Below are 27371 nucleotides of genomic sequence, written 5' to 3'. Positions count from 1 at the left end.
GTCTTGAACCTGCTGCTTAAGGCACAAGAGCAGACAAGCAGCCAAAAGCAAATCCAATGTTCAGCTTCTTTCTTGAGACAGCCAAGGGAGCTAAGTACAGTCAGTAGTAACAACGTGGACATCACTGCCACCAGACTGCATCCAGCCAAGAGTCCTCTTCCCTACCAGATGATAACTCAAGATATTATGTCAGATTTTATTTTTATTCTACAAGATATTACCAGACATAAACCATTATAATGTCCCAAGTGACAAGCCCCTTCAATCACTCTGCACAGGGATCCACCCTATAACTCAGATTTACTGCCCAGCTTTATGCCACAAATTTGATCAATTATCTGGCTCAGGTTGCGGCAGTCTGCAAAGCCAGTGTGCACCTGAAAGAAAGGCCCAGAGAAGGGCACCAAAACTGGTGAAAGGTCTGGAGAACAGGTCTTGTGAGGAGCATCTGAGAGAACTGGGGCTGTTTAGCCTGGAGAAAAGGAGGCTGAGGGGAGACTTTCTTGCTCTCTATAACTCCCCGAAAGGAGGTTGGAGCCAGGAGGAAGTTGGTCTCTTGTCCTAAGTAACAAGTGATAGGATGAAAGGAAACAGCCTTAAGTTGCACCAGGGGTAGTTTAGGTTTGATATTAGAAGAAACTTCTTCCCTGAAAGGGTTCTCGAACACTGGAACAGGCTCCCCAGGGAGGTGGTTGAATCCCCATCCCTGGAAATGCTTAAAAGATGCAGAGATGTGGTCCTGAGGGACATGGTTTCGTATCAGACCTGGTGGTAGAGTTAAGTAATGGCTGAACTCAATGACCTTAAATGTCTTTTCCAACTGAAACAACTCCATGATTCTACGAAAACGGCATGAGATTTGCCTGTGTTTTCCTCACACTTCCCTTGGCTAGGAAAGATCAAAGTTGTTTTAAAACCCACTTGCATCCTGCCTGTGCTGCAGAGCAGACATCTCCCCAGCTTCCTCAAGCTGCAGCAAGCTTTCAAACCCAACAGATCAATAATAGCTTTCAAAAATTACCATCCAGAAATGAAAGGCTTGACGTTGCTCATCCACTTAGGTAGTTGTAACTACAGCAAATTAACAGGAAACAGAAGTTGGTCCCAAATGAAGACACAGCTCTGAGATGCTGGAGCTTGAAATGGTCCTTTCTGACGTAAATTCCTATTAAGTAGCAGCAACCCTTTGTGCTTCTTTCTTTAGTGTTTTGCTTTCAGCTGGCTTCTTCCCAAACCTATTTTAACTGGAGACTTCCTAGAGGTGGGGACAAAGCTGCTCTCAGTCACGTTTCTGTTTATGCTTCTTGTGAATGCTGATGTTCATAGAAACATGGAGTGGTTTGAGTTGGAAGGGATCTTTAAGGGTCATCATGTTCCACAGGTGTCAGTACTGAGTCCAGTCTTGTTCAGCATCAGTGAGCTAGACAAAGGGACAGTCGACCCTCAGCCAGTTTCTTGATGATACCAAACTGGGAGGAGTGGCTGACTGCCATTCAGTCCAATATTAGAAGAAACTTCACTGAAAGGTTTCTCAAACACTGGTACAGGGTCCCCAAACACTGGTACAGGGTCCCCAGGGAGGTAGTTCAATCCCCATCCCTGGAGGGGTTCAAAAGACACAGAGATGTGGTGCTGAGGGACATGGTTTAGCACCAGTCTTGGTAAAGTGAAATAACGGTTGGACTCAATGATCGTAAAGGTCTTTCCCAAACAAAATGATTCTATGATTCTTTGAATATTAACACTGGACTTGATCACAAGTAGCACAAAAGATACATCCATAAGTAGACAGAGTAAGTTAAATTCTGAGTTTTGCATAAACCATGTTATTAAGATCTCATCCAGACATCTTTTAAACACCTCCAGGAACGGTCACTCCAACACTTCCCTGAGCAGCCTATTCTAGCTCCTGGTGACCCTTTTGGTGAAGAAATTTTTCTTAATATCCAGCCTAAACCGTCCTTGGTGCAACATGAGGCCATGAACATCAGGAACATTTTAGTATTCCAGGTGGACATCAGAAAGCCAGACTGTGAGTCTCCATATTCCTAGGATGGGACCATACAAAAATGAATTTTGATTTTGCCGCTTTTCCTGCCACTGATTCCCTCAGCAAAGTATAGGGCATGAAAGGAAAGTAGGTTAGAGAGAATTTCCCCAGCAATATTTCATTCCCCCTGATTCGCTCTTTCCTACTGAGCATTCCCACCTTGAATATTGAGTAACCTTAGCTTCAAAACCCACCTGGAGGTGATGGATTGCTGCTGAATGCAGGAGGAAGTCTTAAGCAAACAACCACTTTTCTCTGAAGACTCTTTCCCCACCAGAAAGTGGGGAACCCCTGCCCATCTCCCCTCCCCCACTCCTTTGTATTGTTTTTCTGAACAATGCTGTCTTCTGCAGTCTAACTGGGATCTTTAAAGGCTGATGGATCATGAATTGCTCTCAGTACTGGGGGAAAAAAATGCCCAGAGCCATGTTGCTTCTTTTTTTCCTGTTGTTCCATGGATCTACTCCATGTGCAGGGGAGTTAATCACCACTTCTAAAGAGAATCAAAGCTGAAATGATTAACCTCTGAACAGAAACCCAATTTAAAAATTAAGGCGCCCACTTACAGCCTGCCTCAGAGTCCATGGCCTTCTCCTTCCCCCTTCTCTCCTGCAGCAGAAAGGAAATGAACCTCCCCAGGGATAACTGAGATGGACCTGAGCAAAATGAATGGCTCTGTAATTCTGTAAATTAAGTGATGAGCAACTTCTGCCTGGGGGAAGGGATTGCTTAAGGACCCAGAGGCAGAGTCAAGGGGTGAAATTCAGGAGAAGAGCATGGAGGGCCTGAAGATGCCTCTGTGGGTATAATACTGTTTTGGTATTTCCTCCAGATAGGAGGTTGAACAATAAGCAGAAGCACTGCTGTCAAAGAATTATTTTGGTTGGAAGAGACCATTAAGATCATCAAATCCAACCATTACACAGCACTGCCAGGTCACCACTAAACCATGTCCCTCAGCATCACATCTACTTTTAAATCCCTCTAGGGCTTTTAAATCCCTCTAGGGATGGAAATTCTACCACTGCCCTCAGCAGCCTGTTCCTGTGCTTGACAACCCTTTTAGGGCAAGAATTGTTCCTCATGTCCAACCTAAACCTGCCCTGGTGAAACCTGAGGGCATTTTCTCTTACCCTATCACTTGGCAGAAGAGATTGACCCCCATCTGGCTCCAATCTCCTTTCAGGGAGTTGTAGAGAGTTGTCTAGATAAATGTTTTCTGAAGCAGAGAGAGCTGTTTCAACTGGTCAGTTCTACTCTTGAGGAAGCAAGAGTGAGACCATTTTCTGGATTTCTTGCTTTGAGACCCACCATCTTAGTTTGTGCATGGGCTGCCCTTGAGCCTAGAGGAACATCAAACCTAGATGGAAAGCATAAGGAAGACAAAAAGAAAGATCACAAGCTCCCAAAGGCTGACTCCAGATAGCAGGAGGTACAAAGTCACCAAGGTTTGAGATACACATGGCTTTACTATGCTGCTTTGTTTCTTTTTAACAGCAGACCAAGCTGCAACAGCAGCAATCAGCTTCATTCCAAACCCCCAAAAGTGCCACCATGTCAGCTGAAAAAGCTTCCTTTTAAAGGAAACAACACCCAGCAAACAGCAAGGCGAGGCTTGATAGTGATTTGTAAGGAGGGCTGCTTGACAGGCTCCCTAATGGGTTCACTCTCCATTCAAGGAAAACCCTGGTGAGCACTTGAGCAAATGATTTTTGCTGGGCTCAGTGGCACAAAGGCAGAGCTCTCGTGTCGATGGGCAGGTCCTAGACCGTGTGCTGCTTACCCTAACATTAGCAGCAGCCACACACTACCCCGTTTTGAGAGCTCCAAGTGGCTTCACAACCATTCCTTGTTTTACTGGAGGCTATTTAATATTCTCTTGCTGTTGACTCCCTGCCTCTCCCCCTGCCTCCTCCTTTCTTTAGCTTTCCCCTAAACACACAAGAGCAAACACTGGCATGTATTCGCTGTGCTGCTGCCTCGCTGCACCCCCGAGATGGCAAACTGGGACAAAAGGACAGGAGTTGGGAGATTTTCTTCCTGTTTGGTGCTAAACAAAGAAGCCTGGAGACAGGCTATGAGAATGTGGATTGTTCAGCCTGGAGAAGGTTCTGGGGAGGCTTTATAGTGGCCTTCCAGTACCTGAAGGGGGCTACAAGAAAGCTGATGAGGGACTTATTACCAGGGCTTGTAGTGATAGGATGAGAGGGAATGTATTGAAGTTGGAAGTGGGGAGATTCAGACTAGAGATTAGGAAGAAATTCTTTACAATGAGTGTAGTGAGGCACTGAGACAGATTGCCCAGGGAAGCTGCGGATGTCCCTTCCCTGGAGGTGTTCAAGGCCAGGCTTGACAAGGCCTTGAGAAACCTGGCCTAGGTGTCCCTGACCATGGCAGAGGGTTTGGAACTAGATGATCTTTAAGGTCCCTTCCAAACCAAGCCATTTGTGATTCTATGATTTTGCCTGCTAAGTCAGCAGCAACGGGATCAACTTCCAAGATGTAAAACCACAGATACAGATGTGCTCTGTGCCTCTGGTCTTAAAAGTCATAGCATTGTTTGGGTTGGAAAACATCTTGAAGATCATCCAGTCCAACCATTAACCCAGCTGCCAGGTCACCATCAAACCATGTCCTTCAGCACCACAATCTACACGGCTTTGAAACCCTTCCAGGGATGGTGATCCCACCACTTCCCTGGGCAGCATGTTCCAAGGCTGGACAACTCTTTTGGTGAAGAAGTCCAATCTAACCCTCCCCTGCTGCAATGTGAGCGGTAACTGTGCTCCTTGCCATTGGCCATTGGAATGTGCTGCCCAGAGAGGTGGTGGAGTCACCATCTCTGGAGGTGTTCAAGAGGGGACTGGACGTGGCACTTGGTGCCATGGTTTAGATAGTCATGAGGTTTAGGGTGACAGGTTGGACTCGACGATCTTTGAGGTCTCTTCCAGCCTTCTTGATTCTATGATTCTATGATTCTGTGATTCCTGGAGCTGTATCTGGATCCTGCTCACAGACCTCTCTCTGCAAAACTAATTTTGTCAGACAAAAGCAGATATTCTAATTTTTACCCCTGATTCCAGGAGCAGGAATCATGAGCAAAACCAAGTCACCTCTGCAAACACCTGCTTTACAAACCACCAGGTTCAGCTCTTCAGAGGCAGGGTGGAATATAGATTTCTTGTTTGCTGGCTTTTGAAGAGTCAGATTAGAAAATATTTGAGCTTACGCTGACCTTTTCAAAACAGCCCAAGTGTTAATAATATTAAAACAGAGAGGGGGGAAAAATCCTGACATAATGAACAGGGGAGAAGACCCAGTAAATTCTGATGGACAGTGTAGCAAAACCTGTTCCTGTCCATTAAGGGGTCTTCAGGACATCATCTCCTTGCCCCCACTGTACTCCTACCTACTAAACCCTTTCAGAACTAAAAAGCACTGCAGATGGGCTCTATGACACAAACACTTTTCAATGCTATTGGAAGTTGGCTCAGAAGTTTTTGGGCACAAGACCTCTGACAAACTGATCTTTTAGTGTTATTTTTCGTTCAAATCATCCCAGGATGGAGAAGGGTTAACCTGATGGGAGGGACGCTGCAGCACTGCAATTCCAGGTGCTCCCTCCAGCACAATGGCTGAGTGTTCTCTTCCCAGCAGTTACTGGCTTGAGAGAGAATCAAACTAATTACCTTAGTAATTACCAAACTAATTACCTCTCTAATTACCAAGCATCTTTTTTCACACACAGCTGACATTCTTGCCGAGGTGCCCTGGCTCAGCGCCCCACACTCTCTGGAAACCTACCTGGCTCTTGCACAATGACTCCAAGTCCCAGGTCCTCGTCACACCACATTCAGGATGTCTGCCTCTCCCTCAGGGAGGGGTAAAGGCTGATCACCTTGGCTGGTGAAGGTAAGTTTGCATTGCAGTGACAGTTTCACTGCCAGGCAGACTTTGGAAGGGCACAGTACCTTTGCTGCATGTAGGGTTTCTCTGGCGGGAATATCTTCAGCGCAGCGCTGTGGGACCACCACCACACTGCTGATCAAACAGAGACGCACTTGCCTCCAGGCCCTGTTTGATAATGCTCCCTCTGATAAGAGCAGCAGCTGAGAGCAAATAGGAAGGTGACCTGAGATGACAGACATTCCTCTCCAACACAGAGCTGAAAACAGCAGGGTGTTCACCCAGCAAAACCCAACATGAGCATCACTGTCAACTTACCTCACCTCACAGCTTTGCATTTTCCAGACCTCTACTTGAATCTTTCTGTGGGCTTGCAAGAGCCAGGATCTGGTAGCACTCAGTGTTCTCCTGAAGTTCAGTGTGACAGTGGGTGCTTAGCCCTGGAAACAGCCTCCAGCTCTTTAAGGCCAAATCATTGTTCTTAAAGCATGAACACAAATGGTTTCAGTACTACTGGTCAAGATCTCTTCTGCTTCTTGAAGGTGATGAAGCACTGGACAGGGCTGCCCAGAAAGGTGGGGGAGTCTCCTTCTCTGGTGAGATTCAAAACCCACTTGGACATTGCAATCCTGGGCAATCTGCTGTGGGTGATCCTGCTTTAGCAGGGGGCTTGTACTAGATGATCTCCAGAGGCCCCTTCCAACCTCCACCATACTGTGATTCTGTGACCTGCAGAGGATTTTGTATGAAGAGATGTCATAGCCTGAACAAAGGACGCTCATGCTGTTGGGATGGAAGACTACCATGTGCATGTCCTCTCTAGCTCTCTCCTTTCACAGGAGATGTTGTGATGTGCTATCAACTGGCACAGGACAAACACTTGATGGTTTCTGGGTTCTGCAAATGAGATCTGGCACATTGGGAAATGACTTAACATCCATTGCCTTTCTCTGTGCCCCTATGGGGACAGGCTGAGAGAGATGGGGCTGTTCAGCCTGAAGAAGAGAAGGCTCCAGGAAGACCTTATAGTGGCCTTCCAGTACCTGAATGGGGGCCTACAAGAAAGCCAGGAAAGGACTTTTTACAAGGACTTGTAGTGATAGGATGAGAAAGAACGGATTGAAGCTGGTAGAGGAGGTTTAGGCTGGAGATTTGAAAGAAATTCTTGACAGTGAGGGTGGTCAGCCAGTGGAACTGGTTGCACAGAGAAGTTGTGGATGCCCCCTCCCTGGAGGTGTTCAAGGCCAGGCTGGATAGGCCCTTGGGCAACCTGATCTAGTGGAAGGTGTTCCTGCCCAGGGCAAGGGGTTTGGAACTTCAGGGGATGATCTTCGAGGTCCCTTCCAATCCAACCATTCTAGGATTCTATGAATCTATGAATATTAAAGCTAATTCAAAATATCTGCTGAAAACTGTAATGCAGTGACATCCCAACAGGTGAAAAAGCCAAATCCAGCTCCGTGAGGTGATGTGATCTGTCACACATGACTCCTGAGAAAAGGAACTCTAGTGTCTGCAACACTGCTAAATTACAGGAGAGTAGGAGAGCAGAGATTATTTTGACACCTTTGAAAGACCTGTGATTTGTTCCACAGGCACTGAGCAAAGAACAACGAAATGCTTTGATTCAACTGGTACAAAACAGCTTTTCCATTTAAAACCCCAGGTAAAATGGCCCTTTGGTAACAGCTGATCAGAGCTTGTGAATGACCAACAGGAACATCTGAAATTGTTCTCCTCCATGGGCAGAGTGTCATGCTGTCACCTGTCAATCCAGAGAGTATCACCCCTATCATTCTTCCTGAGATCAGGATCCATTAAGCTGAGTTCAAACTCTCAGTTCAGCAATCCTGGAGAGATCTGGTTATTTCTGACAAGGCAGGAGATGCCCCCACGTCTAACAAACAGTGAAAAATGAGAAACTTGAAAGATTTTCACACTTGATCTGTAGCTACAAGGTAAGCCTTGGCTGGATGAACATTATGCAGATCAGACTAGATGCAGCATTTTTCCTCCTTCCTCCCAGTACCATAAACGGTAAGGTGAGGATCAGAGAATCCCAGTATGGTGGGGTCAGAGGGGACCTCTGGAGATCATCCAGTCCAACCCCCCCTGCTAAAGCAGCATCACCCAGAGCAGGTGCCCAGGATCGCAATGCCAAGGTGGATCTGGAATCTCTCCAGAGAAATACTCTACAACCTCTCTGAGCAGCCTGCTCCAGGGCTCCAGCACCCTTATAGGAAAGAAATTTTTTGTTATGTTTAGATGGAACCTTTTGGGTTCCAGTTTGTGCTTTTGCTCCTTGTCCTGTCCCTGGGCACCACTGAAAAGTCTGGCCCCATCCTCTTACCCCCTCATCTTTTAGATATTGATCAGCATTAATAAGATCAATGCTTAGAAACACACACAAGTCCTCTTGGTTGTGCTTCTTCAGATCTTACAAAACATTGCCATTTTTCTTTTTTTTTAAATATCATTAGTCCAGTTTCAGAACTGGCAAATCTGGTGATGACCTACTGCTTCCTTTAGCAGAGATGTCCACCATCACCTCTCAACTCTGTTTTCCAAGCAGTAGTGTCCTACTTGCTATCCACCACAGCAAGAGGGGAGAATGATGAAAAGAATAGGAGGCAGGTACACAGGAGAGGTGGCACAGGCAGAAGATGTGGCAAGCAGAAGCTCACTCCTCAACTGCTGCACTACTTTAAAGGTGAAATATGTCCACTATGTGGACAGTTTTAAACTCTATACCCTCTTTGTCACAACAAGCATCTCTCATGCTCAAGCAGCATGTTAGAGATGCCACTATACAGAAGATGTTTAAAGAACACAACCTCTCAAATGAAGCCTGAAATATAGTTGGAACAAAGCGAGCAAGACTGAGTCCCATTGCTCAAGGCTGTCAGGATGGGAAACCAAGAAACATTTGGCAATAACAGAGACCTTCTTTCCCGACATAGCTCCTCTTCTGATTTTACAGAATCATCTGGCTTGAAAAACATCTGCTTTTCCTCTGTGCTGCATTCTGATGCCAATTCTAAGTCTGGCAAGGACAGATCTGCCAGCTTCTTGGCTCTCTGTTACAAAAGAGAATGTTATAAAGGAGAATTTGTGAGTTAGCTGGTTTGTAAACACTACAGCAAGTCACCATGTAAACATGTCACTGCTGTCTCTATGATTTCTCTCAAGCAGTTTACCTGGCACCTGACGCTGAACTCCAGAATCTTCCTCTCCTACTGCTATTACAGTTGCTCCATGTGTCAAAAAAGCCCAGCTCCTTTTGATAGCATTAAACAAAACAAAACAAAACAAAAACCACAAACAAACCATCCTTAATTAAACAGTACTCACAAAGCATCCTGATAATTAGAACAGGAGAGTCACTGGCAATATTTGAATACAAATGAGATCCACAGGTGCACTAGCAGTTGAGGGGTGGGATGCAGTGAAAAAGCAACCAATTAGAGAAGCAGGTAAACAAAGAGCAGAAGGCTCCAGGCAAGCTGCTCATTTGACACTCTTACTGTTACTATTGGCTACAAAATCTCCTCTAAGATCACTTGGTAAGAGGAATGTGGCAGCTGTTGTCTGAACAAAAACAATTAAAATGGATGCAGTCTTGGGCACTCTGTGGCTTTTCATTCACAGGTACTTTCCAAGAAAGGGAATGCTGGTGGGGCATGAATCACAGCACAGGATTACCTGGAATACTTCTAGGTTGCTGTGAAGGAAAGTGTCTACAGAATCAAAGAATCATTTTGGTTGGAAAAGACCTTTAAGATCATCAAGTCCAAACACCATTCAACCGCACCTAGGCTGGTGACAAACCATGTTCCTTAGCACCACATCTTCATCTTTTAAGGACCTTCAAGAATGCTGATTCAACCACCTCCCTAGGGAGCCTGCTCCAGTGTCTGAGAATCCCTTCAAGCGAAGAAGTTTCCTGTAATATCCAATCTAAACCTTCCTTGGTGCAACTTGAAAACATGAAATCATGACCCCCTTATGAGACACCACACCCAAATATAGATGCATATGCATCCAGAAAAAGAGGAATAACACCACACAAGTTGGTAGAAGCAAGGTCAGGAGTAGTGGTCTCACCTGACTTCTAGTTTAAATCATAGACTATCCTGAGCTGGAAGGCACCCATGAGGATCCTTGAGCCCAGCACCTCAAAGACACCAAGAAACCTAAAAGTCAAACCAGTTCTATGTAAGTTTCTGAAAGCAAGGTTGGTTATGCATAAAAATCTATGCTTGAAAGCTTCATCAACAACATGTGCTGGGAAAACCATGACTGACACAGCAGAGGGAACACCATCCACCTCCATGCCCTGGAAAGAGACACAGACTGAAGCATCAGTCTTGTTCATAAAATATATTTATTGTTGGTACAGAGAGAGGCATTTTCACAACAGAATTATTTCAGATAAGTAAAGGCCATGTTACATCTGAAGTGTTGCATCATTAACATCATTCCAGCAGAAGGTCTGGAGAGAGACTTCATTAAGTTACATCATTTGTGAAATAAGTTAGAGCACAATTTAGTTTGTCATTATAAAGGGTAAGAGAAATTTTAATATGAGCAAGAAGTACAGCACGGTGAGGAGCAGTGGCTGACTTGCTCACAAAGTCCCACCACATCCCAGCACACCTAAGTGTTACCTACCCGTGCCTTTGACAGTGGGAAGTTTTTTTGAGGAGATTCTACAACGAAATAGCAGCGTTTGAAGGATATTTCCCCTTTCTAAGGTCAGTGAAAGGTTCTTTACTTTTCCTTCCTTCAATCACCAATAAATGGATTTTACTAATACTGAACAGGATCTTCGGCTGTGCGATTTCTGATGGAATTGGATACAGGTCTCGGTTTTTCAAATGCTCACACTGTGATTGAGCCGTGATGGCTGCTGCTCTTGAAATGGTTCTTCCAGTTCTTCTCTTTATTGGCCTGCCCTGTAAATGGGCCATCATATCATTCTTGGGAAAAAAAATGCTCTTCTGCTGAAATTAGAGTTGATGATTTTGTGCTTGAGTTGGATGATGCCTTTATCCTCCTCTCCCAAGCATGCTCTGCTATGGAAACGGTCAGGGGGAAGGGAAGAAAAAGGGAGAAAACACATTTTTCAGTAACTCAGAGTTATCCCAGAGATTCCCTGAAGTTTGTCTACAATTCCTTCTGAGGGTTTGAAGGTCTTTTACATTAAAATATAGCAAAAGAAACACTGTCAGCACACACACCATCAGAGAGACAAGCCTCAGAGGCAGAATGAGGCTATCTGAGGATTCAACAAGCCAGCCGTTTGGAGGCCTGAAGAATTGTAGTGAGATTGCTTTTCATCCATCCTAATGCTATCATGGCTCTAGTGCTGTGGCTATTAAAGAAATTAAAATGTCTGACCTTACAATAAGATGAATCCTGTTGCCAGCAATTACATACTCAAGGATATATATCTTCAAGTCCTACCACACTAACTAGCTCCCCTACCTACGTGCTTCCTGTGTTCTGAGTCATAATCAAAATCTCAATAGTCTGAATGTGTTGCACTGACCTTGTACTGCCCAGGGAGGTGATGGAGTCACCATCCCTGGAGGGATTTAAAAGACGTGTAGATGTAGCACTTAAGGAGACAGGTTAGTGGTGGATGTGGCTGTGCTGGTTTAATGGTTGGATTTGATGATCTGAAAGGTCTTTCTCAGCCTAAACAATTCTATGATTCTATGATTAGTCACCTCCTGCACACAGCCAGGCCACCAAAAGCTAAAAGCATAGATCTGACAACTAGTCCAAGAGCTATTCCTCCTACCACACCAGAAAGCCGTACCACCAAGGTCTTGACTCTTTTGAGAGGTCCTGGCCTCTACCATGAAAATTCAGACTTGCAAGGACAGTATGTAGGGTCTACCAAGATCTTCCTACTGCCATGATCTAGAGATAAAGAGTCTGCAGAGACAGGCACATATATGGATACTAATTGTCTAGATCAGCAAGGAGAAGAGAAAGTGGAATCTAATAGGACACTGACAGGCTAGGCAGTAAAGGCATGTTGGAGGCCATCTATGCTCACTGGAGGACTACAAGGTTGACAAAGGTAATCTACTGTTTTTGCCTACAGAATCCATAAAATGAGGAAGACAGTAATTAGGGGTATCCTTTTAAGAAATGGTTTGTTAAGTTTTAGGGCTTATGTCAGGAGCAATCCCAAATGTTAACTCTGAAATCTTACAGGAGATCTACAAACCAGATGGCTTCATTGAGAGACTTCATCAAGAGGGTTGTCAAGCCCTGAAGCAGGCTGCCCAGGAAGTGCCCAGGGAGACCCCATCCCTGGAGGAATTTAAAAGCTGTGGAGATGTGGTATTGAAGGACATGGTTTAGTGGTGACCTGGCAACGCTGTGTTAGCAGTTGGACTTTATGATCACAAAGGTCTCTTCCAACCCAAACAATTCTATAATTATAGCAATCAAATCAATAGAGGTTCCAAATAGATAAGAAAAAATATTTCTCTTCAAGGATAATTACACAGACGGACAGAGATACAAAGAAGTTGTGGCATCTTCAGCCTTAGAGGTTGTCAAAGATCCAGCTGGACAAAGCACTGAACAACCTCATCTATCCTAACTGTTAATCCTGCTTTGAGCAGGAGGTTGGACCTCCCAAGGGAAGGAAAGAGGTTGTGGCATCTTCAGCCTTGGAGGCTGTGATTCTAAAGAGCTGATTCAAGCATTTGAGCAGCACCATCTGCCCACACAGAGCACATTTTCTTAAGAATCTGAACTGTGTTGTCAGTTAGGGTTTGGGAAAATTGAAGGGAATTAAAGGTCGGTTGTCATGTCCTTAACCAAATTTTCATGGTATTACCAAAAAGTAACTTGAACCATTCAACTAGATCAAGCAGTGTTTCTGCAAGACTTAAGAAGTGTACCAAGGAGCAGGACAGAGTGCAGATAGATTGTAAAGTCCTTGTGATCACAAATGTTCTCCAGAATCCACAGTAGAGGAGTACACATTGACAAACCGAAAAGATTGGGTTTTATGCTCCCTTAGGTGCTACTACTAACAAAAATAAGGGAAATTTTTATTAGTTAACAAAATTTCCAGTCTCAGTTTGACAGCATCCCTGCAGAGATTTCTATAACCTGATGAAGGCTCCTTTACCTGGAAGATTCTTTCTGCAATGGTATTACTGAAACTTGCTTGAAGCCATGACTGGGCTGAAGATTAACTTTACATAAATTCAACACTGCCTAGGTTAAGGCAGGAAATTCCCAAAAGATCTGAGAAAAAATTGTGTTACTTTTATTTAGTACCCTAAGGAAAGAAATTGCGGTATTTTTTCATCACATGCATAGTTCTGCCCACAAAATTTCATCTTCAGACAACTGGGAGTGTCCCAGGTCTTGGGTTTGTCTACATTTTTAAATTTTTTTTAATGTTCTTTACTGACTGAAGCCATTTAATATCACCTACAAATTTACTTCATATCTTCACATTTTTTGCTTGTGTCTTTTGCTTGTTTTCATTGAACCAATATAGATATGAAGGGAACCTGTTCTGATTTTTCATACTGAGGTCCCTTCAAACAAGGTAGTGCTAAATGGTGGCCATAACAGAAAATGCCTTTTATTGAGTTTCAGTTCAGTGTTTCCAGCTCCACTAATTCTACATATTTTTCTACTAGACTGAAAGATGGTATCTAGTAAAAAGAGTGAAGGATGAACCTAAAATGATGGTTCTCTCTGACTAGTATGCATGATGAAGGGCCACTCAATCCTAAATATTGGAATAATGGTTACAAGACTGAAGAGGCTGGAGGACAACATAGAATCATAGAATGGTTTGGGTTGGAAAAGACCTGTAAGGGTCATCTGGCCCAACCCTGCTCTGCAGTCAGCAAAGGCGTCTTCAAATACAGCAGGTTGCTTAGAGGCCCAAACAACCTAACATGGAATATTTCCAAGAATGGGGCATCCACTACCTCTCTGGGCAAACTGGGCCAGGGTCTCCTCACCTTCAGTGTAAAAAAAATCTTCCTTTGAACTAGTCTGGATCTTCCTTCTTATAGTTTCAAACCATTGCCCCTTGTCCTGTCACAACAGGCCCTCATCAAAAGTCTGTTTCCAGCTTTCTTATAGGTCTCTTTAAGTACTGAAAGGCCACAAGATCCCCGTGGAGCCTTCTCTTCTCCAGGATGAACAACCCCAACTCTCTCAGCCTGTCCTCACAGCAGAGGGTATCAGCCCAGGACACATCTGGGTCTGGGTTGTGAGCGCCCATTGCCAGCTTGTGTCCTGCTGTTCACCCACATCAAGTCCTTCTCCACAGGACTGCTCTCAACATTTTGTAGCCAGGCTATCAGACACCTTCAGCTGTTGGTATCATTCTTTAAAGTACTTTCAAATCTCACCTACCTGCAGAGACTTGGGTCTCTGAAATTCAGTGGTCTAATAGGAACCTGTTGCACAGACTTCATTAAGCTACAGACTAGTTGTGTTTCCATATAGGAATTAGGATCCCCTGTAGCCCAGGGGTAAACAAACACACAGAAGGGAAAAAAAAGAAAGAAAAAAGAGGGGTATTTTAACAACCACCTTGTCCATGTGAGTGGATGTAGAGTAGAAAATGCGACTAAAATGCCACTGGATAGTCTGCAGTAGTGCAGTGACTGGCCTGGCTGGTGTTACTTCAGCAGGACGAACACAAAATGCCACAGACAACCTTAATATCTTTCCCTTAATGGCTCCATTTAGTGAGCTTTTTTCTCCCTGTTACCATTATAATAAAATGCAAACATTAATAATATTGTTTAATTTATCTCACTGGCTTCTCATGACTTTGGGCAAAGATTTGAAGTGAAGATACAAGAATGTGTCAAACTCCTCTGAATTAACGACTCTCTGGGATTTTCTAACAAGGGAGAGAAAAGGACAGATAGAGACATGAGATTACAGACAGGAGGAGAAATAAGGAGCACACAGAAGAGAGGGTGAGATAATTATAAGCAAGATAGGAAAGAAAGAGGAGTCAATAAATTCAATTTATGAAAAGCACAAAGTGTGCTCAGCCTGAGCACAAGTGCCCAGACTCCTCGCCAGGAAATCGGATTAGTTAACTTATTTGGTTTTCAATATCTTGCTCTATTCCCTCTAGCAAAATTTCTTCTTTGTTTGTTTCTTGTAGCCAGTGTCAGTTAACTTCTTCATTTCTGAACCTGCTATTTATCCCACTCTTCTGCCTTCCAACCAAGCACACGTAGCAGGTAATTTTGAAGTATTTTACAGCAATTATTTCCAAGGAATTTTTTTTTTCCCCTGGACTTCTGGGCAATCAGTGAGAAAAATAATTGCAATTACAGCTGCAACACATGGAAGATGAGATACAGAGGACTGATGTTCATTGTTCCTGCCTGAAAATATTTCCATCATAAAAGGCTCCTCTTTCTCTTTTATCGTAAGAGAGAAACCTCTCTGAATTCTCATCTTGAAGCATTTGTGAAAGAGAGTAGGAAACATTTAGGAAACACTTTTAACTACTTGACAGGCTTGGGTGAAGATCTTCAATGAAAAAAAAAAGGTGTTGAAAAGGGTGCTCCGATTTATGCAATTTTCTTTTTACAGCTGCTGAACATGAATTAATTCATCCTCATCACAGTTTTCTGAAGAAATTCCTATCAGATACAAACTTTGGCGATAGTTTAAACATCTCTAAGTAATCAATATAACTTTTTTAGTTAATTTAAAAATAATACATTATAAATACAGTAAATTAAGTGTTCCAGGTGATGCAAGCCATGGTGAAAATCTAATCCACTACATAACAATTTCAATATAATTCCTTGGCCTTTTACTCTAAAACACTTCAAACCCACCCATATTGCAGGACCTTCAGCCTGGATTTTGGAATGTAACAATCACACTAAAAGAAAACTCAGAAAAAATAAATATAGACACCAATTATTGTCTGTCCTAGCAGGAATTAGCTGAAAACCCTGCATTTCAATTTAAAGGAAATAAAAGCCAGTTCAAAAGGTTATGGGGACCTGTACAACTGAAGGAAAAAAGGGATGTGTCCAACTGTGGGAACCCCAACACAGGGAGACATGGACCTCCTGGAGTGGGTGCAGAGGAGGGCCACAAAGATGATCAGAGGGATGGAACACCTCTCCTATGAAGACAGGCTGAAAGAATTTGGGCTATTCAGCCTGGAGAAGGCTCCAGGGAGACCTTATAGCTACATTTCAATATCTGAAGGAGACCTACAGGAAGGCTGGGGAAGGACTGTTTAGAACGGCTTGTGGTGATAAGGTGAGGGGCAATGGCTTGAAACTGGAGCAGGGTAGACTTAGGTTGGACATAAGGAGGAAGTTCTTCATAATAAGAGTGGTGAAATACTGGAACAGCTTGCCCAGAGATGTGGTTGAGACCCTATCGCTGCTGACATTTAGTATCAGACTTGATGTAGCCCTTAGCAGCCTGATCTAGTTGGAGGTGTCCCTGCTCACTGCAAGGGGGTTGGATAAGATGACCTTTGAGGGTCCCTTCCAACCTGACCAAATCTATCAATCTGTAATTAGCATAAACTTGAACATAGGAAGTTCCATCTAAACATGAGAAGAAACTTCTTTACTTTGAGGATGGCAGAACTCTGGAGTAGATTGACCAGAGAGATGATGGAGTCTCCATCTATGGAGACTTTCCAGGCCTGTCTGGACGTGTTCCTATGTGATCTGCTTTAGGTGATTCTGCTCTAGCAGGGAAGTTGGACTTGATCATCTTCAGATAATCTTCTTCCAAACCATACCACTCTGTGATTCTGTGAAAATTTTCTAGCTGGATTCATAGCAGCTCCTGAGCTCAAAGAAGGAAACTGGACAAAGCTGGTTGCACTTTCTATGCCTGTGTGTCTGAGCAAGGCTCCACCATCTCTCCAAAATTAATAAACGATCTCTCCAAAATTAATAAAGCTTTATGAAAGATAGCCTCAGGCTAGGACATCAGGAAAAATTTTGATGAGCAGAAAGATCTGGTGGGCTGTGGGGTTTTCAAGGAAATGAAGGAGCCCAGGGGCTTGGTGCATTAACAAGTGAGCAGGAGGACATATGATGGAGCATATATCGAAGGAGGTGATTTTGAAAGGGACAGGATGATCTCACTGACATTTATTTTTCATCACATGAATCCTCTTTAAAGTTTTCACTGATGATGCCAATGTTTAATATCATAAAGTGATTTTAGAGTGCCCAGACAGCCAGACAAAGTGTCCTTGTCCTGTAGTGTTCAGAGAACAACCACGCTACAGCCATTAGATGTATTTGTCTTCTAGCACTGTCAACCCAGCCAAGCTGCCTGTGCACAGAGCAGCAAACTGACTATAGCGTGGACCTGTGGGAGTGGGGCAAGGGAAGCCACAAAAATGATCCAAGGGCTGGAACTCCTCTGTTGTGAGGACAGGCTGCGGGAGTTGGGGTTGTTCAGCCTGGAGAAGAGAAGGCTCCAGGGATACCTTCTTGCAGCTTTTCAGTACTTAAAGGGACCTATAAGGAAACTGGGCACAGACTTTTGATGAGGGCCTGTTGTGACAGGACAAGGGGTGATGATCTTAAACTAAAAGAGGAGAGATCCACACTGGGTCAAAGGAAGAAGTTTCTTACACTGATGGTACTGAGATCCTGGCTCAGGTTGCCCAGAGATGTGCCATCCTTGGAACCATTCCAGGTCAGGTTGTATGCTCTAGTCGCAGATGTCCCTTGCTGACTGCAGAGGGGTTGGACTAGATGAACCTTAAAGGTCCCTTCTAACTCAAACCACCAAATCACTGTGGTTGCAAAAGGCCTTCAAGTTCATCAAGTCCAACCATTATCTAATGGTAGATAAGAGGACCCAACAGTCTACCAGGGCCACTGCTACCCCACATCCTTGAATACTGTATCTAGATGACTTTTTACTCCACCCAGGGATGAATTCAGCCACTTCACTGGGCAGCCTATTCCAGTCTTTGAGAACCCTTTTGGTATAGAAGTTTTTCCTAATGTCCAACCTAAACCTCCCCTGGTGTAACTTGATGCCATTTCCTCTTGTCCTAACAGTTGTGACTTTATGAGAGCAACACCCACTTCTCTACAACCTCCCTTCAAATAGTTGCAGAGAGTGCAAAGGTCTACCCTCAGCCTCCTTCAGACCACACAACACCAGCTCCCTCAGCTGCTCCTCATAAGATTTGTTCTCAAGACCCTTCATGATTCCATGATTATTTGAGTGCCACTATTTCTAACTCACCTGTTTGGCATGATTGACACAGTGCAGGTACTGGCTGGCCAAGGCAGAGCAGCTGAGGGTCTCCTGAGCATGTTGTCGGTAACACTGTAGAATTTTATCCTGCAGATCAGCACAGATTGGGTGAGACTCGTATCGCCTGGAGACAGAGAAAAGAACCTCTTGGTTTCCTCCTCAAAATGATTCCAAGAAAGATATAACTCTTTTATAACCATTATCATTCTTAAAGAAGTAAATTAAAAACAGAAGTGAAGGAAAACACTTTGAATTTCTACAGGAAGGCTGTTTCTAGAGTTAGTTGGGTTATAAAGGGGGCTAATGTGAGATGCAAATATCACCATGAGCTGCAGAAGTTTGGCTATTAGGACCACAATGTCCTCCTGATCCAGTACTCAGTTTCCAGCTGGCAGAGAAAACAAACATCCAACTTCATATAAGCACACACCTCTACCTGAAGATCTCGGCAATGATGAAACACATCTGACCTCACCTATGCCACAGTCACAGAACCACAGGAATGCTTCCTCGCTACTATCCATAGGACCGTATAATCCTGCTACTTAGCAAATATTGCTCCTGCACAGAAATAAAATCACCTTCTGGGCTGACCTCCAGAATATCAAAACCAACTACCATCAGCAAATTACACAACCACTTTTGCTGATCTGATGAGAGCCTCTATTTTCAGCGTATCCTCCTTCCCATCACCTCAATTCTAATCCTCGCACCAGATGTGCAAGTTATTTAGGACTTTTGGTCTGTTTTCTCTACTGTCTGGACTCATTGCTCTTGCCATCTTTTAGGCCGATGCAATACATTTTTTGCCTTCAACAGAAGCTAAAGAAAGGCAAGCTTCTGTAGTCCTTCCTGTAAAATCCGATCTCATTTGGGTAAAAATCTTGATTTCTAAAATGCTATCCATGCTGATAAGGTCACAGAATTAAAATGGGAATATAATGCTTGCAAATTTCAAAAGTAAAGGGGTTGGTGAAGTGCTTCAGAGACAAAATATCCATGGAAATTTTAAGCTAACTGGACATTTACTTTATAAATCCTTTTTAAGGTAGTCATTTCTAGCAGACAATTAAATCACAGTGAAACTGTTTTCTCACCTAATATAAAATATTTTAAAGGCAGAAGAAAAACACATGAAAATTTGGAGACATGTTTACAGCTCATGTGCCTTGAAATCAGCCATTTGCTTTATGTGTGCAAGCTGTATACTTAGCATATAGAATCACAGAACTGTTTTGCTTGGAAGAGACCCTTTCAAGATCATGAAATCAAACCATTTAACTTAATACTGCCAAATCACCACTAAACCATGTCCTTCAGCACCACATCTATAAGGCTTTTCAATCCCTGCAGGGATGGAGAATCCACTACAGCCCTGGTCAACTTGTTCTGGGCCTTGGCATCCCTTTTGGGGAAGAAATTTTTTACAATATCCAACTTAAACATTCGCTGGTGCAACTTGAGGCCATTTTCTCTTCTACTGTTGCTTGTTCCTTGGGAAAAGAGACCAACCCCTATCTGGCTCTAACCTGCTTTTAGGGACTTGAAAGCAAGAACATTTCTCCATAGGCTTCTTTTCTCCAGGCTAAACCCCAGTTCCCTCAGCTTCTCCTCACAAGACTTATGCTTTAGACCCTTCACCAATTTTGTTGCCTGTCTTAGGACATCTTCCCAGCTGCCCTACCAGGAATGCCTCACAGTGGCTTCTCTAACATCCATTCCAGCCCACATAATTTTTAGTTCAATAAGGCTATAAAAAAACCTGAGATGCATCAGCCGCAGTATCCTCAGATGAATATTCTGTTCTGTCTTATTTTGCTGCTCATCCAAGACAAAGTTCCTTTTTACACAAGTATGGAAGTGAAACGTGAAGCACAACACTGCTCCTTAGGGGAACTGACTTCTTGGCAGTCACTCAAGATGTAGTACCAAAAGGAATGTGAAGTCACCTTGATTTTACAGTATGTACCTATATAAAACATCCGCCTCACTCTCTTCATTACTGTACATCTGTGAAACACCTAAACCACAATTAAAATGCAGTCTCAGGTGCTTACCCACTTTATGATCAGGAAGTTCAGACTTCTGTAGTCTTACAGAGGAGGATTTTCCCTTAATCCCCCCTCTGCTGATATCAGCAAGCACAGCAAAAGCCTGCTAAGCATCAGCATGTATGACCACGAGCTGCCGCACACTGACTATGGCAAGGTCTGTATGATGATGAAGGAAGAGAGGAAGTACTACGTGCACTCTTTGTAGACCTAAGACTGATGATTTCATAGAATCATAGAATGGTAGGGATTGGAAGGGACCTCTGAAGATCCTAGAGTCCAATCCTTCTGCCAAAGCAGGATCACCGAGGGCAGGTCACACGGGAATGCATCCAGATAGGTCTTGAAACTCTCTAGAGAAGGAGACTCCACAACCTCTCTGGGCAGCCTAGTCCAGGGCTCCAGCACCCTTATGGTATAAAAGCTAGCACACTTACAGTATAGAAGTTTTTCATTATGCTGAGATGGAACTTCCTGTGTTCCAGTTTGTATCCATTGCCCCTCAACACAGTGCATCACTGAAAAAAGACTGGCCCCTTCTTGACACCCACCTTTCAAATTTTTATAAATAATAAGATCTCCTCTCAGGCATCTCTTCTCCAAACTGAACAGTCCCAGGCTCTCAGCCTTTCTTTTTCTTTTAAAGAGCTTCTTCTTTCCTAGTAACTTTCATTTTGGTGGAAGACTGCACAGCAAACTTGTCTCCCTGGTCTGCCATGAGGGGGATGAGCATTTTCTTCAAATTAAAAACAGAAAAAGGAGAAAATGTAGATATGCTGCAACAATCAAAGACCGGTGACCCCCATGAAGCACTGCTAAACAAAGAGGCTTCATTCAGATGTTCAGAGACCTGCTGCTCAGAAGCCTTTAGGGAGAACGTGAAGAGCGACTGATGAAGTGGAACAGTTCAAACATCACCCTGTAGAGTAGACATGGAATCAAAACTGTAAACTCTTGCTTGACTGTTTTTAACTTGTGTGCATTATCTGGTTTTTAATTATTTTTTTTTTTTGCACCATCAAGGCAAGGAAGAACTCTTTTGTTAAAACATGTAAGCACCCATCTCTGCCTTGTTTCTACTGAAAGAAGTGCCAGAAACTGTCAGGATTTTGTGACATTGTTTTCTTTATCAGTTGTGCATTTACTTTCTGCTTCCTCTAGTAAATGTTTTATTAATGGGACAAAAATAAGTAAATCCCAACATTAAAAAAAAAAAACAAAACCAAAAACCTTCTCTCCCTCTACAACTCCCTGAAAGGACGTTTTAGTGAAGTGAGTGTTGCTCTCTTCTCCCACAGAGCAAGTGACAGAACAAAAGGAAATGGCCTCAATTTGCACCAAGGAAGGTTTAAGTTGCACATTAGGAATAATTTCTTCCCCAAAAGGGTTCTCAATCCCTGGAACAGGCTGCCCAGGGAATGGGTGGAGTCCCCATCCCTGCACGGATTGGAAAGCCATGTACATATAGTGCTGAGGGACATGGTTTAGTGATGGGCTCTACAGTGCCGGGTTAATGATTAGACTTGATGATCTGGAAGGTCACTTCCAACCAAAACAATTCAATGGCTCTATGACACTTTTGTCTCCTGCCCCATAGTTGCTTGTTTTCATCCTATGACTTTTCACTGGTAATTTTTCAAGCCATGCTCTCAGTCTGCTGTTTGTTCTTCCAGGCACTGCAGATCCAATGCAGGTCAATGTGAATGGGGCCACTTCCTTCAAGGCAACAAAGTCCATTTTCATGGATTAATCTGTTGAAGGAAAGCACCATCTCCATATTGATCAGATGTTACAACATCCTAATGCACTATTTGAACCTTGGGGAAAAGACTAAATGAGATTACTGCCTAACATTAGTTGGCCATAAACCACATGCTGCAGGATCTCTCACTCAGGAGAGAAGGTTGCATCATGCATAATGGGAACCCCACCAAAGGGTTTGAAATTGATTTCTGTTTGGTGATGGATGATAGGACTCTTGGATGGTCAGAAACAGCCAGCAGCAAGAAAGGCCCTCTAAAAAGAAATGAAATCTCTCCCTAACAAGAAACTTCTTTAGGGTTCCTATAAATAAGAGTCACTTTACAGAAGCATTTCAGGATTTGTGGTGCTTGAATGAATCATAGAATGGTTTGGGTTGGAAAGGACCTTTAAAGGTCATCTAGTCCAGCTCCCCTGCAGTGAGCAGGACTCAAGTAAAAGATGAAGGTAAAGCTTGTAAGAAAAGGTAATCAGTAATCATATGGAATTTGTAGTGAAAATGTGGAGATTTTAAACACCTGAATGGATAAAGAAACCTGGTCTGCTCTCAGACCTGACCCTGCTTTGTGCAGAAGGTTCCTTCTCTTAAACATCTCACGTCCTGAGAAAGAGGGATACTTGTATTTTAGGAATCAAGGCAGGGAAGGTCTCCCATTAGTTTATTTCTTTTTAATCACTTAGGAATTTTACAACTAAACTGAAGGAAAAATACACAACACAGGATCTGTCCTGGTTTGAGCTAAAACAGAAGTAATTGTGGTCAGTGATTTGACTTCTCAGCTTAGCACTGCACTTGCTGAAGTTCAGGGCAGGTTTGCACACACAGTGGCTGCTTCTAGCAGTAACAACACTGATGGGGAGAGTCACTGCCAAGGGCTGGGCTCCAGAATGGTTCCTGATTAGATTTGCTCCTGTGTATACCAAGGGCATTGCTAAATGTTGTGCCTCATATTAGGGTGCATTAAGTCAGAGATGGCATCCATGGGGTGACCATAAATTGACCAAAAAGAGATTCCATCCCATGGGCATCATTTTCAGGATAAAGCTGAGGGGTGACCAGGTGCAAGCCTCTTCTGCAATGGCTAGTATCTGAGCCAGACTCTGTCCATTCTGCGCTTGATCTCAACCAGGGTGTTCCTGAATCCACTCCTCAATCTGGTACCAATCTGCTGCTGAGTTCAGTCTGGGACTTCCCCAGTGCCTGCCCTCAGCATCAGGGTGATGTCATTGCCATCAGGGGTTGTGTTTGCTATTGGTTTGTACCTATTTGTATCGATTTCATTTACTGTTCTTATTTTCACTAAAGCTGGTTCAGTTCCTTTCCCAGCCCACCAGTCTCTCTCCCTTATTCCCTTTCTCTCCGCTTTGGAAAGGCAGAGGGGTTTGTAGACAGTTTCTGTCACTCATCTAGTAGCCAGCCCAGCCCTGTTCCTTGACAGGAGTGAACCAGGACTGCCAGGTATCCTAGACAGATCTCTGTCTCCATTCAGTGCAACTCAGTAACTCCTTTACAGAATCAACACACAGAAAATCTCCAATGCCTTTCTTAGCTAAAGTCAATAGGAGCCACGGTCTGACCCGCACTATGCACCACATGGCACACTAGTAGCAATGTGTTTTTATTAAGTTTACAATTACTTGATCTGCTTTCACTTTCCCAGCTGTTCCTCAAGCACCTCACATGCCAGCAGAATATTTCTGTGCTGGAATTAAACCTCTGAGCGAGCCACGCACCCACCACTTCCATCAGGCTGATGCATCACAATTTCATAAAGGTAATAGGATGGAAGACACAAAAGAAAATGAGAGAGAGGCTTAAAAAAAAAATTGAAATATTCTATGCTAAAGCATGAAGAGGAAATTTAATGAAGGTAACTTTGTATTCATCTAGGCTCTCTCAAAGAGCATAGCTTATTGTACTCCTGGGGGCACCGAGAAAGGAGCCCCTTCATGGCATTCAAACAAAATGTCTACTAAAGAGGAAATTCGCAATCACCATGGTAAGCTTTGCAGGTTTTGTGATAAAACTGACATTCTGACTGAAGGAATCTGAATCGCTGATGAGTTTCCAGCTGTGCAGGTATCTGGCAGAATCCCACCAGATCAGGACTTCAGGCAATTGTCATAAAATATGGGGGGGAAAAAAAGCAACAAAACCCCCAGCACGTAGTACAAAAAATAGTGTCTTTAGATGGCCACAAGTACCCAGAGCTTAATTTTATTCCTCATTAAGATGCTGACACCTATCAAAGCATCTGATTTTATTTGTGTGACCCCTGGCATCTCAGGCTACCTCTGTACCTTTAAATAAAACAGACAGGAGATGATCCCCTGGGCCCAAGGCCAAGCAGCACAATACAGCACAACCTGCCTGTCTTCATCTTGCCTTCCCCTCCAAACCAGCATCTCAGCACATCAACATCCAAACAGCTGGTGCCGTCCAGGAAAGTGTTAGCTGCAAAACAAACCCCTGTAAAGATGAACTGTAAAGGTCACTTGCAACACAAACCATTCTATGATTCTATGAAAAATGAATGTGTTACCAATTAGATCCAATGCACCAGCACAAGAAAGTGCTGGAGATGATGTCCTGACCTATTTTATTTACTTCTACTGATGTAGCACAGAAGCCATACTGTGACCAGACCCCAGTTGAGCTAGGTAACATGCAAAAAAAATAAAAAGAAAAAAAAAGAGGGAGTTTCTTTTCTCAACGTTCTTGTAATGCACACAAAGATAACGAACAACAAACTGAGCAGCCTGGTCTAGTTGAAGATGTCCCAGCCCACAGCAGAGGGGGTTGGAATTAGTTGATCTTTAAGGTACCTTCAAACCCAAACTGTTCTGTGAAACTTGGTGCTTGTTTGGAAACTGGATGAGTGAGAGGTTCAAAGAGAAAGTAAACAGGAAACTGGAAACAAGGAGGAAGCAGAAATAGGATCTGCAAGGCTTCAAAGAGAAGACGTGTGACTTACACAGGCAAACATTGATGGGGAAGGCAGTGGCAGGACGAAAGAAGACAATGTGAATCTGGGGTAGGAAATTATCTGCAGCACTGCTTTCAACAGACATCACTAGGGCATGATTTCACTTCTCATGTTCAGGCAAAAAACAAAAAAACACCACACAAAAAACCCAACAGAATTCCACACCCTCCCTGCCCCCATCCCCCCCCCCCCTGCTGTTGTTGTAATTGGTATCCTAAGTAGTGATGGATTCAGCTGAGCAGATGGACAAGAAAGGCCATGCTTGAGACACTGCATAAAGAATCAGCATGAGTGGAATGTAAACCTAGCTGAGAAGACCCAGAGAAGGTCAGCTCAAAGCTGAGGTGTGACAAGCCTGAAGCAGCAGCATGACAGTGGTGCTTTCCACAGTGACATGAAAAGGTGGTGGTGAGGAGGCTGGTTTTCCAACAGTCACTTTCAACAGCATCTCTGCTGGGTGGATCTGCAGAACTTGTCTGTAGTATAGAAAAGTTGCAGAGAGGGTAAGAAGGGGAAAAAAGACAAAAGGGCATATGGTAATGAAGGTCCTTACTGCTGTTCTGCTATTTTTAGTTTTGAAATTAATTTACTCTTGATATTAAATTATTTTTAAAGATTGTCTTCACACATTAAGTAGGTGATGACTTGAAAGAGAATTATGAAACATGTAAAGCACAAACCAAATGTTTATGTTCTTCTGAAAATCATCTGGAAGTTAATTCCACAGATCTGATTTCTCAATATCTACAACTGATGTTATGAAGCAGTCCAGAATCAAACTGTGCCCACACAGAGCCCTCAAAATTACCATGTGGGAAGTGCTGCCAGCAAAAGATCAAGGACTGCTGAGTTGATTCTTGCTTTTATTTACACTTGACTAGATGGTGTGACTTTTCCACAAGGTGTAAAAAAAAGAATTTGCCTAAGGAATCTATGATGAAATGGTGGAAAAGAATCACAAGTCGTTTCTGCTCTACAACTAAAAATGCTAAATGTGTGCATTGACACTAAATAAATGACTTCTGCAAATCTCAGCATACAACTTACTCTGTCTACTGATGGAATTATCTTTGGTGCTACTTGTGCTCAAGTCCAGTATTAATATTCAAAGAATCATAGAATCATTTTGGTTGGAAAAAACCTTTAAGATCATCAAGTCCAACCATTTTCTCACTCTATCATGTCCGGTGCTAAACTATGTTCCTCAGCACCACATCTCTGCATCTTTTAAACGCCTCCAAGGACGAGGATTCAACAACCTCCCATGGGGAGCCTGTTTCAGTGTTGGAGAACCCTTTCAGTGAAGACACTTCTTCTAATGTCCAACCTAAACCTACCCTGGTGGAACTTGAGGCCATTTCCTCTCATCCTACCACTGGGGAGACAAGACCAACTCCCAACTTAACTTCAACCTCCTTTCAGGGAGCTGTAGAGAGCCAGAAGGTCTCTCTTCAGCATCCTTTTCTCCAGGTGAAACAAATCCAGTTCTCTCAGCTGCTTCTCATAGCACTTGTTCTCCAGACCCTTCACCAGCTTCGTTGCCCTCCTCTGGAACCACTCTAGGACCTTAATGTGCTTCTTGCAGTGAGTCCAAGTTATTTTTTGATTTTTTCACCTAAAATCCTGGCACCAACACAAACAGAGGCAATGTTTGTTGTCCTCTCATTTATTTCATCTCTCACACAGCCTTCCTAAAATGAAAATAAAAATCTATTTGAACCATTCTGACCTTCGAAATTTAGTGATGGAGATGAAGAAGAAAGACACATTCCAGCATATTCACAGACACGCTGCTTGAAGACAGACATTTAATTATGCCTACACTAATTCAAGTTCAGTAAGCGGCCAAAAACCTGGTTTAACAACAAAGACTGGCAAGTAGGACTATTGACCCTTTTAGATGCTCTGTTTTCACCTAGTGAATGTTTCCAACCTGGTAAAACACTTGGTCTGTTGGTAGGATACTGGTTCAGCTTCTAGCACAAGCAAAGTGGAAACTACAGCTTGCATTGAAACAACTTACTTATTGCATGCAGGGCGGAAAAATCATATCTGAGATGAAGAGAGAGAATTTATGATCTCAAAGCTGGCAAAGCACATAAAAATGAGCAGAACTTCAAGCAGTGAGTAATTCCATATTTGCATGTGCCAAGTTATGCACATTCTTAAACCCTTTGTTGGGCAGAGACATACAACAGGAAGACATAAGGATAAGTATCAGAAAAAGATTTCCTGAATCCTAATGGGATGTACGCTAGTTGCCAAGGTGAGTCTTCAGACTCTTAGGATGTTACATTAGGATGAGATCTCTTCAGTCTAGAGAAAGGC

The 27371-nt window shown here is 43.4% G+C and overlaps 1 protein-coding gene across 2 annotated transcripts in view; it reads right to left on the bottom strand.

The window, feature by feature from the left end:
* Nucleotides 1-10327: 10327 nt before the first annotated feature.
* CHCHD3 (coiled-coil-helix-coiled-coil-helix domain containing 3) overlaps nucleotides 10328-27371 on the bottom strand; it is a 188871-nt gene continuing 171827 nt past the window's right edge. The window contains exons 7-8 of one of the 2 annotated variants that reach the window (XM_054399541.1): nucleotides 18233-18368; nucleotides 10328-11031 (exon numbers count right to left, since the gene is read on the bottom strand). In XM_054399541.1, coding sequence (XP_054255516.1) covers nucleotides 11005-11031; nucleotides 18233-18368 — 163 coding nt within the window. In that variant the 3' untranslated portion in view covers nucleotides 10328-11004. The remainder of the gene's footprint in view (nucleotides 11032-18232; nucleotides 18369-27371) is intronic. The other variant, XM_054399542.1, reaches the window with a different exon arrangement.

Source organism: Indicator indicator, chromosome 3, assembly GCF_027791375.1.
Source record: "Indicator indicator isolate 239-I01 chromosome 3, UM_Iind_1.1, whole genome shotgun sequence".
NCBI classification, from domain to species: Eukaryota; Metazoa; Chordata; class Aves; order Piciformes; family Indicatoridae; genus Indicator; species Indicator indicator.
Note: the sequence above shows the minus strand (reverse complement) of the source record. Positions and strands in the feature narration are given on the sequence as shown.